The sequence below is a fragment of the Podarcis vaucheri genome, assembly GCF_965113315.1.
Source record: "Podarcis vaucheri genome assembly, chromosome: 7".
Lineage (NCBI taxonomy): Eukaryota > Metazoa > Chordata > Lepidosauria > Squamata > Lacertidae > Podarcis > Podarcis vaucheri.
The window spans coordinates 63,394,994-63,411,629 of NC_138765.1; the positions used below are offsets into that span (position 1 = coordinate 63,394,994).

The following is a 16,636-nucleotide window of genomic DNA, read 5'->3' on the forward strand; positions in this document are numbered from 1 at the left end:
GTCTGCAGCCTCTCAGCTTGGACCACTGTCAGGCTTTCCAACTCTGCATTAATAAAAGAGATAAGCCCATAACTGGCACAGTTTGCTGGATCCTTCCCAGCCTTGAGAATTACTGACATGAAATGTAGGTAGGGGAAAAACTGTTTGATTCTACAGCATTAGTAGAAAGGAAGAAAAATAAGTTTAGGCAGGGCATTAGGCAAGTTACCAAATGCCTGGTAGCAACTGACAGGGGAACTGGGCTCCAGGCATGGTTTGCGACAGGCAACCAGCCTTTTGCAAGGAAGTGGAGGTGTCCGGTCACCAGGTTTGGCACCTAACATCTCTATCTGACTGGTGTGGCTGTGATGCAGTACCAGCCAGCTGGTCTGTGGGGCAGTGCAGCACCACTGCGTGTCTTTTGATGCCGCCCTGCCATACAGACCATTTGCTTTGTAATCTTGCACTCACAAAGATAAGTGGCTAGACTTATCATTGTGGTGACCATAGCCTAGATTTAAGGCGCCATTTGACTCCTAGGTTTTATATCTCCATTTCTCACACTCAGCTCTTGTGCTCAGGTCCTGCTAGTGGATTCCCTTTGGAGCATCCTGTTGTCCACTGCGAGAATGGGATGCTGTACTAGATGGGCCATTGGCCTAATCCAGAACACTCTTCTTATGTCCCTATGCAGATCACGCTTCAGCTGGTGACCCATAAATTTGGCATAGTAACAATAAGTGTCAACTTTCAAGGGGATTTTATACGAAGGGCTGCTTGTCAGTGGTAGAAAGGTCTGCTTTGTATGCAGAAAGTTCGATCCCAGTCAGGCATTTCCTGGTGGTGCTGAGAAAGATTCTTGGTCATAAACCCTGGACAGCCATTGCCTGTCACTGTATATGATACTGGGATGGTGGACGAACCATCTGACTCGGCATAAGGCAGCTTCCTATGTTCCTATGACTTGTTACCAAATACAGTGGTACCTCGGGTTACAGATGATTCAGGTTACAGACACTTCAGTTACAGACTCCACTAACCCAGAAATAGTACCTTGGGTTAAGAACTTGGCTTCAGGATGAGAACAGAAATCACGCGGTGGGAGCGCGGCGGCAGCAGGAGGCCCCATTAGCTAAAGTGGTGCTTCAGGTTAAGAACAGTTTCAGGTTAAGAATGGACCTCCAGAACGAATTAAGTTCTTAACCTGAGGTACCACTGTACACCAAACTTCGGTTTATGAAATTTGGGGGTACATCCCTGTGGGCTTCTCTTTAATTGTTAAAATGGTACGCTTTTCAAAATATATGCTCACAGTAATCAACAGAGATTTTGTGGCCCGGATTCAGAGCATCGTCTTTTGTGAGGAGAAAAATGATATTTGTATAAATGACTTTCCCCACTTTCAATTCTTATCTTACCCTGCCCTCTAGTGAAAAGATGCATGGGTTACAGCCTAACTAAAGTTCTGTGAAAGCTGGGGGGTAAAGGAAAGACGAGAAATTAGAGTCAGAAATTATTGTTGTATTTTTAGAGGGCAGTTTATAGGAGTCAAAGAAGTGTATTGCTATTATTTAGTCCAACTTTCAAATTTAAAGCACTCAGATCCTGAGCAATAGAAATGTGATGTGTATCTGTGGTTCTCGTGGATTTTTCTTATGAGATACCAATGTAAGATTTATTTATTTTTTCTTATGAGTTGTTTATGAGCTGGAATTATTTTCATTTAGCATTGTGAAGCTTTTGTTGTTGTTTAATCGTTTAGTCGTGTCCGACTCTTCATGACCCCATGGACCAGAGCATGCCAGGCACTCCTGTCTTCCACTGCCTCCCACAGTTTGGTCAAACTCATGTTTGTATCTTTGAGAACACTGTCCAACCATCTCATCCTCTGTCATCCCCTTCTCCTTGTGCCCTCAATCTTTCCTAGCATCAGGGTCTTTTCCAGGGAGTCTTCTCTTCTCATGAGGTGGCCAAAGTATTGGAGCCTCAGCTTCACAATCTGTCCTTCCAGTGAGCACTCAGGGCTGATTTCCTTAAGAATCGATAGGTTTGATCTTCTTGCAGTCCATGGGACTCTCAAGAGTCTCCTCCAGCACCATAATTCAAAAGCATCAATTCTTCGGCGATCAGCCTTCTTTATGGTCCAGCTCTCACTTCCATACATCACTACTGGGAAAACCATGGCTTTAACTATACGAACCTTTGTTGGCAAGATGATGTCTCTACTTTTTAAGATGCTGTCTAGGTTGGTCATTGCTTTCCTCCCAAGAAGCAGGCATCTTTTAATTTCGTGACTGCTGTCACCATCTGCAGTGGTCATGGAGCCCAAGAAAGTAAAATCTATCACTGCCTCCATTTCTTCCCCTTCTATTTGCCAGGAGGTAATGGGACCAGTGGCCATGATCTTCCTTTTTTTGATGTTGAGCTTTAGACCATATTTTGCGCTCTCCTCTTTCACCCTCATTAAAAGGTTCTTTAATTCCTTCTCACTTTCTGCCATCAAGGTTGTGTCATCTGCATATCTGAGGTTGTTGATATTTCTTCCGGAAATCTGAATTCGGGCTAGGGATTCATCCAGCCCAGCCTTTCGCATGATGAATTCTGCCCCCTAGATTTTGAGGCCCTAGGCTTCAGCCTACTTAGCCTATACATACCGTATTTTTCGCCCCATAAGACGCACTTTTCCCCCTCCAAAAATGAAGGGAAAATGTGTGTGCATCTTATGGGGCGAATGCAGGCTTTCGCTGAAGCCTGGAGAGCGAGGGGGGTCGGTACGCACCGACCCCTCTCGCTCTCCAGGCTTCAGGAAGCTATCCACTAGCTGTGGGAGACCCAGCTCTTCCAGGGCTAGCGGAGAGCTTGCCTGCACCCAGAAGCTTGGGGCGCGCTGAGCTCCGCACGCCCCAAGCTTCGGGATTAGTGCAGCGCTCCGCTAGCCATGGGAGAGCCGCGCGGATCTCCCAGGGCTAGCGGACTGCTTGCCAGCACCCAGAAGCTTGGGGCGCGCTGAGCTCAGCACGCCCCAAGCTTCGGGATTAGCGCAGCGGGTCCGCTAGCCCTGGGAGAGGCGCCCAGCTCTCCCACGGCTAGCGGACTGCTTGCCGGCACCCAGAAGCTTGGGGCGTGCTGAGCTCCGCACGCCCCAAGCTTCGGGATTAGCGCAGCGCACCTGGGGGGGAAATAAAAAAAAAATTCTTTATTTCCCCCCCAAAAAACTAGGTGCGTCTTATGGGCCGGTGCGTCTTATGGGGCGAAAAATACGGTAAATCCAGCACTGGCTGGGTGGCTGGGAGCCTTGATGGCGCCCCTCTGGAGGCTTCACCCGGGGCAGAAACCCTCCAGCTACGGCTCTGATCTACCTATCTTTTTATCTATCTACCCACATTTTCTTCACTCACTTACTCCCCCAGATCCCTGCGCATGCCCATGGGTGATGCTCCTTCCATTAACGCTGGACGCTACAGTTCTCTTTCCTGTGTTGTTACAGAAACCTCAGTCTCAACATGAGGAAATGCATCATCATTCATTCAACAATGAATTCTTACCTCAAGCTCAAAAAACAAGAAAATTAAAACAAAGTCGTGAAATTGGCAAAAGAGACCATCTTCCCCCAGGCACCAGTTTAGCTTGGATCATTGGATTTACAGCCCAGTATCGCCAATGCTGGTTTGACGGTTAATGCCTTAAATGCTTTGCGAATTATGACATAAATCCAATGAAGGGGCCCTCATGTGGCTCCAAAGACCTATCTCACTTACCTTGATCTTTCGTTCACGAAAACGGCGCCTCGCTTAACGGTGGCAGAAATTTGAGGGGTTAAATCGATTTTTTTAAAGAGATCTAATTGGCTGTGACAAGTTTCTCCCCCACACTTATTGGCAAGGGGTGGGAAGACGTTGCCACAGAATTCTGCAGGAGGTTACATTGAAATATTTATTATATTTTTAGTTTTTACATTTTATTCCACCTTTCCTCCAAGGGTTCAAGGTGGCGTGCATGATTCTCCCACTCCTCATTTTACAGCAACCCTTTGAGGTATGATTAGGCTGAGTGACAGCAACTGGCCTAAGGTCACCGGGGGAGCCACATGGTTGAATCAGGATTTGAACTCGGGTCTCCCAAGTCTGAGGTCCAACCACCATCAAGGCCCAGCAAGAGAGCCCTGTATATACAGTGGTACCTCGGGTTACATACACTTCAAGTTACAGATTCCGCTAACCCAAAAAATAGTGCCTTAGGTTAAGAACTTTGCTTCAGGGTGAGAACAGAAATCGTGCTCCGGTGGTGCGGCAGCAGCGACATGCCCCATTAACTAAAGTGGTGCTTCAGGTTAAGAACAGTTTCAGGTTAAGAACGGACCTCCGGAACGAATTAAGTACGTAACCAGAGGCACCACTGTAGATTTGAGCCACTGTTGGGCTATCGCTCTGTATGCCAATCATAAATCAAGCAGTGGTGTAAAGAGCCTGCTGGATCAGGCCAATGGCCCATCTAGTCCAGCATCCTGTTCTCACAGTGGCCAACCAGATGACCATTATGGGAAGCCGCAAGCAGGATTCGAGCACAAAAGCACCCTCCCCTCCTGTGGATTCCAGCAACTGCATTTTGAAAGCATTACTGCCTCCAACATTAATGCACTTCGCCTCTGTGAATCTGCCTTATCTTTTTTTCAAAAGCCATCCAAGTCCGTGGCCATCATTGCCTCCTGTGGAGTCGCATGGTTTTAAGTATGCAATGCTTGAAGAATTGTTTTCTTTTCTCTGTCCTGAATCTTCCAACCTTCGTCTTCATTGGACGGCAGTGAGTTCCAGTGCTATGAGGGAGAAAAAGCTTTTCTCCATCCACTTTCTGCATGCCATGTATAAATAGCATCTCATTCACCTTTTCTCTGAACTGAAAAAGTCCCAAACGCTGCGACCTTTCTTCACAGAGTAAGGGAGTCCATTCCTTAAAAGAATTAAGAAAATTCTGAGCAGCATCCACTGTTCAAAAAATCTTCTTCCTTGCCTGTTCAGGCAGCCATATGTGTGTTCCTAAAAGGAGGGACCAGTTACATTGTCTGTAGATAAGACTTCCAGGTTTCATTTGACGCTAAGGTTGTGCATGCCTGCAAAGATACAAAAGGGGCAGCTGTCTAGGAGTGTTGCTTAACCAGGACTAGACAAGAGACCCCAACGAGGTAGAAGAAGCAGATAGAGCAGTCCGGCCTCCTTTTCACTCAGGTCTCATTTTGTGAAGAAAGTGAGAGGAAACAACGTCATCACCATATATACCATAAGCCTGCGTTTAAAACAAAAACCCCTTTAACAAAAAAAGTGCTGCTAATGCATATTTTTCGAAGTTTACATAGTTCAAAACGTCCGGCAGATGCATAATCCGTCATTCTTTTCAGACTGATTTAACGACAGCCCTGCAATGTAGCGCGCTGCATCTTGCTCGTTTACCCCTGTTATTTCTGTTTCTACGACGCATCAAGGATCTGCAGAGGGCATAACTGCGCGTGCGTAGATAAAATACTGATCAGAATTTGCTTCTCCTATTCTAGCTCTACAGTCGTTCTTAGGGGTGGGGCTAGCGGAGATGCGCCTCTCCCTCTATCAAGCCAGCCAGAGGGTGAAGGCAGCGCGTGCGCGTTTCAGTTTGTGGGCGGTGGAGGCGGAAGAGGAGCGCGTGAGCGGACTGAATCGCTTTCGCCTATTCCGTGCGGAGAAGGATCCCGCCGGCAAGATGGAGAGTAAGTGTGCTTGGATCGCCCTCAGGTCACTTTGCTCCTTTCCCATCGGCGTGGGGGCGTGTATCTTACTGTTTTGCTCCGGAATGATTAATCCGGAGTGACTCCGGTTCTGGCCTCGCGGTCATTAAAGCTGCCCTATTTTACCGATTTGGGCATTGGGGTGGAGGACCTACCTTTTTCCCACGCGTTCACCGTGATGCCCCGTGATGCAGAGTGCTTAAACCCCCATTCTATTTTACTCTGGAACCACTGGTCTGGACTGACCTGAAGTCTGCTTTGTTTTCTTTTTTGCCAGCTTCCCGACGAGCAGGGAGTGAAGCGAAACTAATTTCTGTTACTCTTTCGCCCAACTTCTCTGCGAGTAGCGCAAGACGCGTGTCTGTTGATCTTGTGAACATGACCTTAAAGCAGCAGATTCCCCTCAAGGCTCAGGCATGGGGCAAGCTAAGCGGGAGAGGAATGGAATTCAAGTAATCTAAATTCAGGCACAAGCCTCTGTCAATAATATATACATATTTTGGGGGTATACTTACAGGGGGTCCAGATAGACCTATCGATCGGGAGAGAGGCCTAAGGTGATTTCTCTCACTTTCATGTGTCTTATTTGTGTTGTTTATCACCATTGTCATTTATTTGTTTGCCACCTTTCAACCATGCTTGCAACATGAAAGAATTTACATAATTGCAAAAGTATGAGACAAGTAGTCATAAGCAATAAATAAAAATGTATCAAAAAGTGCACAAAAAAGTAAATAAGTTATAATAAGATCCAAAATAAGATCCAAAAAATAAAGATACAAAAAAGATACCAAAAAATGAATGTCAATAACTGCAAAATTAACATCTCGATCCCAGCAAATAAAAAAAACCTTCCCCACCTCAGAACAATTTATTATTATTATACAAGAACATGTAGCCACACACAAAAAACAAGTAAAAAAAATATATAAATATATATATAATGTCCAGTAGCACCTTAGAAACCAACTAAGTTTGTTCTTGGTACTGGACAATTTTTTATTTTTTATATATATTTCTACTGCGACAGACCAACACGGCTACCTACCTGAACACAAAACCAAGTAACAGAGGAAAAAGTAATACAGAGTTGCAGAATAAAACAGTAACAGCAAACCAGTGTATCAAATAGCAAATGCATCAAGTTGAGTCCCAGACTCCTGGTCTGGGAGAAGGAAGGGATATAAATAAATAATATGATAAATGTTATGGTGATAGTAATAATAATAATTTCCAACTCCTACTCTCCTAGCATTCCATCAGAATGACTAAGAACCAGAACCCAGCATTGAACAAAGGGGATGCTTGATTCATTTGGTGCTACTAAGAACAAGGGGCAGATTTATGTCCCTATTGTAAAGGATGATCCAGGGGACATTACTTTCTCCTGTATGAGTGAATGGCTGCCAACCAGTGTTATGCTAAGCTAAAAGGACCCAAGGAGGAATAAAGAGGCTGTGGTCTCCTTCCTGGGAGCCTGCATGTTCCCACTCACCCATGATTTGGCTTAGTGTCCCCTTTGAACGTGACCCATCAGAAAATGCATCTCCATCAGGATGAAAAGCATCAGGATGAAAAGCAGGTCTGGAATTTTAGTATTTCCTCAACGTGAGTCCATGAGTGTGGAGGGTTGTATGACATAAGATATATATTTTTATTATTGCATTTGTACCCCACCTTTTTCTCCAGGGAGCTTCATGACTGAGTAGGGACTAGAACCCCAATTTCCCACGTCCCAGTCCCACACTCTAACCACTACACTGGTTTTGGGGGTGTCTTATTTGGAACAGTGTTCTGGATTCCATATGTGAAACGGAAGGTGACAAAACGCCCCACGTGTTTAGACCAGTCTGCTCCTGTTTTGAATGCCGCTGCTTGGTTATTGAACATGAAGCCTGCGATGTTTGTGTTTGGAAAGGATGTATAGAAACCTCTCCCTAATCTCTTCCAGGTGTGTTATATCGGCAGCTACCCCAGCAGACAGCCACGCTCCTGAACATACAGGTATTTTCTGTGCGTTAGGGCAAAAAACATGGAACTGGTGTGAAGGCAAGGCGGAAGCAGGAATATATATATATATATATATATATAGAGAGAGAGAGAGAGAGAGAAAGCAAAAGACCTGGATGTAGGAGCTCTGCTGTGTCAGACTGAGGGAAATTGCCTCAGCCTGCCAGTTAATACAAGAAGGACCTCCTCTCATGGAGGAGAAGGCTACTGATGGGAGGAGCAATGCTTCTGAATACCAGTTGCTGGAAACCACAGGAGAGGAGAGGGCTCTTGGGCTCAAATCCTGCTTGTGGGTTTCCCACAGACATCAGGTTAGCCACTATGAGAACAGGAAGCTGGACCAGATGGGCCATTGGTGTGATTCTGATGTTCATATGGTCTTGAAAGACCAACATTGGCTCCCAGTACATTTCTGAGCACAATTTAAAGTGTTGGTGCTGACCTTTAAAGCCCTAAACGGCCTCGGCCCAGTATGCCTGAAGGAGAGTCTCCACCCCCATCGTTCTGCCCGGACACTGAGGTCCGGCGCCGAGGGCCTTCCGGCGGTTCCCTCACTGCAAGAAGCCAAGTTACAGGGAACCAGGCAGAGAGCCTTCTCGGTAGTGGTGCCCGCCCTGTGGAATGCCCTCCCACCAGATGTCAAAGAGAACAACCACCAGACTTTTAGAAGACATCTGAAGGCAGCCCTGTTTAGGGAAGCTTTTAATGTTTGATGTATTACGGTGTTTTAATATTTTGTTGGAAGCCGCCCAGAGTGGCTGAGGAAGCCCAGCCAGATGGGTGGGGTAAAAATAATAAATTATTATTATGTTGTTGTTGTTATCATATGCAACAAAATGCTGTAGCATGAAATACTTGTTTTCGGTATTCTGGGCTTAACAACCAGAATACTCCATTCCGTTTCACCTCCTGTCACTCAGAACTCTGTGATCACTGAGCATGTTTCGGTCCTCGTTGCACTGTTTTGCTTCTATATGTGTTTGCAAACCTGCTACAAGGGGCAAAGAGAGGGATTCCTCCCAAGCTTGGCAATGCCTCTATTGGTTCATGGGTGGTGCTGACATAAAAAGAAAATTCTGTTAAAATATAGGTAACAAAAACAATGCAGCGCTATTAAAAGCCCTTTTCTTAAAAACTAAAACTAAAACCAGTCAGTTCGCAAAGGCCTCTTGGAATAAAACAGTCTGCAGGACCAGGAGGGAGCCAGTCTAGCTTCTCTCGGGAGGGAGTTCCAAAGGCTGGGAGCAGCCACCAAGAAGGCTCTTCTCCTGCATCCCCACCAAGCATGCCTGTGAAGGTGGTAGGGCTGAAAAAAGGGCCTCCCCCAAAGATCTCAGAGGCCAGGCAGGAGAATATGGTCCTTCAGATAGCCTATGCTTTGTGAAGAAGTGTAAACTTTAGTCGCAGTGACTCAGTGAATTCTTCTTCTTCTTTTTGTAGTCTCAAGGGTCAAAGGAAGCCGAGGCCTTTGTGAAAGCCTTCCTAAAGCGCAGCATGCCTCAGAAGAGCGATGAAGACATCCAGGACCACTTAACCCGAAAAGCGGTGGTCCTTGAACACCTGCACAAGAGGAGGGGAAGGCAGAAGAAGAGGAAAGGCAAGGGGTTCTCTGCCAAGCAGAGGAGAGAGATGAAGCTCTTTGACATTAAACCAGAGCACCAGAGGTACGTACTTCTCCATGAAGCAAATAGTCAAGCTGCAGGTTTCGCTCCTGCCGGAGACAGCAATGACCACCAACCTAGACAGCAGCCCAGCGGTCAGCATCGGTCTCAGCCTGCTGGCGGAAAGCTAGCAAAGAGGGAGCCAGTCTGACCTCTCTTGGGGAGGGAATTCCACATAATGGGGGAGCAGCCACAGAAAAGGCTCTCTCTCTCTCGGGTCACCACCATGTTTCTGAAGTTGCTGGGACCGAGAGAAATTGCACTCCTGAGGATCTTAACACCCAGGCAGATTTGGATATGGATATATGATCTTTCAAGGAGCCTGGGCCCAAGGGATTGATGGAGGAGGGGTGGTGGACTCCATCCCAGGACAGAGTCTAACACAGGCCAGTTAAGCCAGGCTAGTAACTTGCATGGGCTCATTTACAGTGCTGTGTTAACAACTGATAGCAAGCCTCCTTAAGAAGGATGCTTGGTTTCTTTCTTTTTGGAAATTGGGATGTCAGTAAGGAAATGTGTTTGGTCTGTACCATTCTGATTTTAATACAGGCAATGAGTTAACAGGTTCTTTTCGTCATGTTGGTTCACAACCAAGGAAGATAACTTGCCTTTGGCACGACAGGCTTCACTTTGAAGTTAACATGCCTGAGCACCCAGGTGGTTCATTCCCCAGCATCTCCAGGTAGGGTTTGGAAAAGATTCCCTGCCTGAAACCCTGGAGAGCTTTTGCCAGTCAATGTAGACAGCACTGGCGTAGGTGAACCAGTGATCTGACTCAGTGTAGGGCAGCTTCCTAGAATATTCAAAGCACTAGATTTCTCATTTAAAATAATTCTACAATGGTACTTGGCCACTAGAGGGCAACTTGTGACCTTTTTATTCCAAAAGGTGCCTTGTTTCAAATTTGTGCATGATCACTTTTCTTTTGTTTTTAAGACTTTCAAACGGCAGAGCTGGTGTGTAGGCCCAGCTGTGCTCCGATAGCAATAATCAGATAGCATCACCTTCTGGTGTTAGACCCCCTAATCCCTACACAGAGTTCCCTGGGAAGAAGGATGGATTTTTAAGCCACTCTGCCAATTGTAGATCTATGAGGGGAGTAGGGGTCTCCTAGCAACTCTCAGTAGCCTGAACAGTTCCTTGGATTATTGGGGGGTGGGAACCCTGACTGTTGAGTGGTATAATAAGTGTTTTAAATGTATGATGCAGTTATGACCCAGAAGACAAGCAGCTCAGGTGGTTCCCTTCAGCATTTCAGGAGCGGAGAATAAGGCTGTCTTTAGCCCCCAAAATTAAACAGACCAAAACTTTCAGCAACACTCAATGTTTGCCATGTTTCAGATCCAATTTAGCTCTGCCTTAAACTTCAATAAAAATGACTCGCTATCGAGCCTCGTCTAAACATACAATTAAAGCAGTGTCTCGCCACTTTAAAAAGTCAGAGCTTCCTGCAAAGAATCATGGGAATCCTGTGGTTCGTTAAGGATATATAGAGGTTAAGAGATGCCGGTTCCCCTCACGGAGCTACAATTCCCAGAATTCCTTCTGAAAAGGGAGCTGGTGGTTAAACAACTCAGATCGTAACTTTCTCTCCAATGTGATCACTGCCCTTGAACAGCATTAAAGCCATTGGATGGCCATCTTGTTTCCCTTACAGCTGGCAGCTATTGAAAACTTTGAGCGCTTTCTGAACAGGAAGGCCCAGACTTCATCCACAACTTCAGCCTTTTTATGCAATCTTTTTGTGAATTGCCTTTGTCCCACTCATAGTATTCCATCCATAAAATCAGGAGGGAAACCGTTTCTGAAATCCTAAATTGAATAGTTTCCATTTCGGACGAGAGGGCTATCGATGGCTGCTCACTGTGATGGCACAGTCGGCGGAAGCAATGATTCTGAATACCAGTTGCTAGAAGCTCAAATCCTTGTGCTTGCTGGTTTCCTGCAGGCATCTAGTTGGCCACTGTGAGAACAGGGTGCTGGACTAGATAGGTCACTGGGGCCTGATCCAGCAGGGCTCTTCTTGCGTTCTTAGATTTAATAGATGCTTCAGGGCATTGTTGACACATGGGGAATTAACAAAGTCATTTTTTACTTGTTCTGCAGGTACGAGATCTTTGTGCCATTACATGAGCTGTGGGAGCAGTACATCAGAGAACTCTGCAATGGGCTCAAGCCGGAAGCGTAAGTTCATTAGGCTTAAGTAGTGCTTGGATCACATTTGGAGACTTACGTTGGGAGCATAGCAGTGATCAGGTGCCGTTTCTCAGGAAATCAGGGTATGGGGAACCTGTGGCCCTCCAGATGTTGTTGCACTCCCACTCCCATCAGCCCCAGCAAACAGCCTGGTTAGTGGTCATGGATGATGCCGGTTCGGTGTTTTCACCACAGGTTCCCCTATCGCTGTGTTAGCCCCAAATGGAATTACTTATTATCATTTTATTTTATTTTTTATTGGGCACCACCAAATAAATAAACCTCAAAGCAGTTTAAAGTAAGAATAAAGCAATGGAATTATCAGCAAAAACAGTTAAAGACAACTGTTTAAAATATTTTGGGGGGAGAAAAGTCTGTGCAGTGTGATTTTGTGGTTTGAGGACCTGATCCCTGCTTTGTGGAATGAAGACACACAGACACAGAGTATAAGGTTAATGGGCAAGAAAAGGCCACAACTTTATTGAATACAGCAAGTGAGAAGGTATTGGCTTAGGCTTTGGACCACGACAGATTGACTCCACCCACTCGGAGAGGGGTGAGCCCAAAGGGGGTTTATTCACCAGAAGGTGGAGCCTGTTGATGCTAATACAACTATAAGCTCTCCCCTGATGTCACCGAGGGTCGTGCCATGGCCCCCCGCCACACAGGCATCAGACAGGATCCACGACCGCCGGATTCCTTTAACGGAATACCCAAATTTGAAGGGGTAGGCGATGGCCACACCTAGCCCTTCCACACACCATCAACACATTCCAATGCCTAACCTAACCGCCAATACCAAGAAAGTTGTGACGATTGCTACGAGGTAGGCAAAAAAACCAAAAGGCCTAATGCCAATTGGAAAAATTCCTACTGGGCAATCTGGGCGACCAACCTAAGGTCCATAGCAAGGTCAAGAGAAAAACTAAGCCCTAAGCTCTAAGGGAGTGGAGGGTGGGTGACTCACGACGAGAAGGCGGAAAATGAGGCGGAATGGCTGGTGCAGCAGTAAGTTAAACTGCAAACCACACCCCCTCCAAGCCGCCCAGTTGGGCGCTTACCTGTGGGCGTGGTGTGCCAGCCAGATGAATGGGGCAGTGGGCGTAACACAGAAATTGCGTCCCGCCCACAACACCTCCCCTCTTGGAGGAGGAGAGGCTTTTCTCTACATGCTTGCTGACATTTAAGAGCCTGTAGGGTTATTTTAGGTAAGGTCCAGCACTTATGGGTTGTAGCCAGTGCTAGTCATAACTCTGATCAGTCCCATTGAAATTACAGGGCATGAATAACATAGGGCAATTAATTTCAATAGGGCTATTCTGAGTAAAAGGCCGTTGAATGCAACCCTGTGTTTGTAAGGTAATAGCTGCATGCAGTTCCTGGTTGCATGGGACAGTGAAGAGGCTGTTAGAGAAGAGATGGATCACACTATCTCTCCTTTATGCCTGCCATAGAATGGCAAGGGAAGCCCACTCCTTTGCACCCTGCATGGACATTCATCCCTCTGCCAACCACTTGCAGGCTAGTGACGCCAAAGGCTTATTTGCAAGGCTGCTTTAAATTGAGTATTTCAGTATTTGAATGGCTTAATGTTTCTTAGCACTGTAATGTTAATATTGTTGCTTTTTTAATACTTTGAAGAATTCTAACATTAATTAGTGTATTATATGTTATTTTTATCAGGCAGCCACAGATGATTCAGGCCAAATTGCTGAAAGCTGATCTTCACGGAGCTCTCATTACAGGTATTTGACTTCCAATCCTAAATGCAGGGATGCTTTTAACTTGGGACAGTTCGGAAGGCTGAAAGTCAGATGTTACCTACTTAAGCAGATCTCAGTTGACTCTGTGAGTTTTGAGTTGATCAGCTGAGCAAGTGATTGATTGACGAAACCTGCATATTTTGCATAGGAGGGATCAATAGCTTCAAAGGAAATGATGTACTTCTTTTGTTTTCAAATGGGCTGCACGTAAGTAGAGCCATTCTGGATCAGACCAAGGGCTATAAGGGTTTTTGATCCAGTAGGAGGTATTCATTAATATGGGGATAAGAATAGGCAGTTTCTGCCTCCTCCCTGCAAACCCATGTGCCTTCGGAAATCTCTTCCGAATGATGATATTTTTATTACTATTACTTAAATGTGTGACTCGCCTTCCACGTATACATCCCTGTCTTCAAAACTAACTTTTTGTCTTTCTAATCCCTTTAGCCACAGACTCAGTTAACACACACTAGGGATACACTGCAACATTATATTGGAAAGGCCTGGTTGCTAAACAAAAATATATAGGCTGCCCAATTAATTGGGGGCAACCATGTGGTCCTGGTTCCAGCAAAACAATCTTGGACTGATAAGCCATGTGCCTAGCTTTTGCACTTTTATCCTGCTTCGTCAAACCACAGTTCCTTGTGATGTCCAAACTGGGAAACTATGGTTTCCATGCTACTTAAACTTCACAATTGGAAGCCAGATCAATTACCCCTTGTTGGTGCAAATCCGCTGAGTGTTGTAAATAAACAGACACTGACATCAGCTGGATGACACTTGTCAATTACACAAGCAGTTGCATTCTGTACTGTAAGGGGAAGCACAGAGGCAGGTAGAGTATTGCTATAAGTGTAATGCGAAAACTGACTGTCCTGCCCTAATAATCTGCTTTTCTTTGCTATAGTGACTAAATCAAAATGTCCCTCCTATGTTGGCATCACGGGCATTGTCCTGCAGGAAATGAAACATGTTTTCAAAATTATCACAAGAGAAGACAAGATGAAAGGTACCGGACACTCCTTACTGTAACTTGCTTTGTTAATGGCCCCGTCAAATTGCACAATGAATCGCAGGTCCTCCTTCACTAATGGCCATTTGTCTCATTTCACCCTGGAAGGGTCTTGGCTAGTTGCTACAGAGTTGAGATTTTGGTGTGTGTGTTTTTTTTAAAAAAGTGAAATTGGTAAATCACAATTAAGATCTGTTTTCAGAGTATGCTGTACTGTACTTTAGGCACCAGCAAAAGCATTCCTTTTTAATGAGGCCTTTGGCTTTAAACTATCTATGTTTCTCCCTGTCCTCGACTGCTTATGTCTCAGTCTTGATTTGTAGGCCCCTCAAGACAGGGGTCTACCCCCCTCATTCTGAGTTAAGCACTCCATACAATGTGGTGAACTGCAGTGGTTTTCAACCAGTGTGCCGTAGCACCCTGGGGTGCCTTGAATGATTGTCAGAGTTGCTGCGGGCAACACTGGCCTCTGTCCCTCTTTCCTTCCCTCCCTCCTCTGATGCCCTCTTGCATCTCTGCCTCCCAAAGGCTTGCACAGCTGTTTATTGCAGCAGCAGTGGCTATAAGTGGCTATAAGCCCAGGGCCTTTTCAGTACTGGCCCCAACTTGGTGGAACACTCTGTCACAAGAGACTAGGGCCCTGCAGGACTTGACATCTTTCTGCAGGGCCTGAAAGACAGAGCTGTTCTGCCTGGCCTTTGGTTTGGACTCAGTCTCACCCTTATGTTTCCCTCCCCTTATGGTCTTGATTTATCGGCTGCATTTTAAATTGCATTTTAACCTGTATTTTAAATTGGAGTCGTCGTCCCCCCCCCCATTATGTTTGTACTGTGATTTTATTGGTGTTAACCACCCTGAGCCTGGCTGTGGCTGGGGAGGGCGGGGTATAAATATTTTATTATTATTATTGTGCTCCACAGGTGAATGGTGCTTCTGAGAGGCACCTCTCTTTGGGGCGGAGGGGGGGGGCAGTTCAGAGACAGCAGTGGCAGCCCAGAGGACTCCCAAGGAAAGGGGAGAAAAGAAGAGGCAGAGGAACACTCCACAAGGGAGGGTGTTGGGTGTTTGAAATGCGGTGAGAGGCTGCCAGCTCTGCAGGCAATACTGGGTTCCTGAGCCCCACAGGGGTGCCACAGAAAGAATGTAGTTGGTCAAGGGAGCCGTGGACTCGATAAAGTTGAAAACTCTGTTGTAGTGGGTTAAGAGCGCTGGACTGGGACCTGAAAGAGACCCGGTTTCAAATCCCTACTTGATCCATGAAGCTTACTGGGTGATCTTGGGGCAGATCATTGCCTCTCAGCCTAACCTATCTCATCGGGTTACTGTGGGGATTAAATGGGGGGACAGAACCACATATACCCCCTTGAGCTCCTTGGAGGAAAAGGTGAGATCTAAATGCAGTAAATAAATAAATAAGGTGGTACATCAATAGAACCACATATGGCTCTGCATTTGCACTGTGGCCACTAACACCTGTCATCTTCTTGGCTTCCCTTTCCAGTCATCCCGAAGCTCAACAGCGTCTTCAGCCTGGAGATCGATGGCTTCATCTCCTACATCTACGGGAGCAAGATTCAGTTCCGAGCCAGCGAGCGTTCTGCAAAGAAGTTCAAAGGAAGAGGAACAATTGACCTGTGAACCTTTTCCCTTCCTTCTTTCTTTCTGGAAATTGGAGCCACTGATGTATTGTTTCCAAGGGATGGAGAGACTATTCCTAGCAGTTTGTGCATCCTGAGACTTGGGTGTGTGTGAAGGAACGATCCTTGTTGTTTTAAACAAGAGAGTGTGAGAGATGCATCCATATAAATGAATGCTCCCGCAGTGTTTCAAACACCTTTCTATCCTTTGTACATCCTTTGTGTTTTATCGATGTTATTAAACCTGTTAAATAAATAAAATCATTTCCACTAAGACCTAGGATCTAATCTGATACTTTGTTTACAGCAAAGTAAACCTTCCATAACCTCCCGTAAGATTATGCATTTTGCAGTAATAAAGTGAGTCCTGGTTTGCATATCCTTGTAACTACCCCAAGGATGACTCAAGATATCTTTGCAGTTGGAAAGAACAAGTTTACAGCAAGCATTTTCTTTTCTTTTTAAAAATATTTTATTTTCAAAATTTTTAGTTACAATTTTTCACATATTTAATGCTTTTTCCAAAATGTCAGATACAGTATGAACTTCCTCCTTTCCCCATTCTGAATTCCAATTTTCTCCCCTTATTTTCTTGCATCTCATTTTTATTTTCAAACTCATAT

General features: G+C 45.6%; 1 protein-coding gene across 1 annotated transcript; it reads left to right on the forward strand.

The window, feature by feature from the left end:
- The first annotated feature begins 5,556 nt into the window (after positions 1-5,556).
- Positions 5,557-16,287, forward strand: POP4 (POP4 homolog, ribonuclease P/MRP subunit). The gene is made up of 7 exons (XM_082232615.1): positions 5,557-5,713; positions 7,683-7,735; positions 9,182-9,405; positions 11,509-11,586; positions 13,282-13,343; positions 14,272-14,373; positions 15,878-16,287. Exons 1-7 carry the CDS (start codon positions 5,560-5,562, stop codon positions 16,012-16,014), a joined length of 810 nt encoding a protein of 269 aa, XP_082088741.1. The 5' UTR covers positions 5,557-5,559; the 3' UTR covers positions 16,015-16,287.
- Positions 16,288-16,636: the final 349 nt, after the last annotated feature.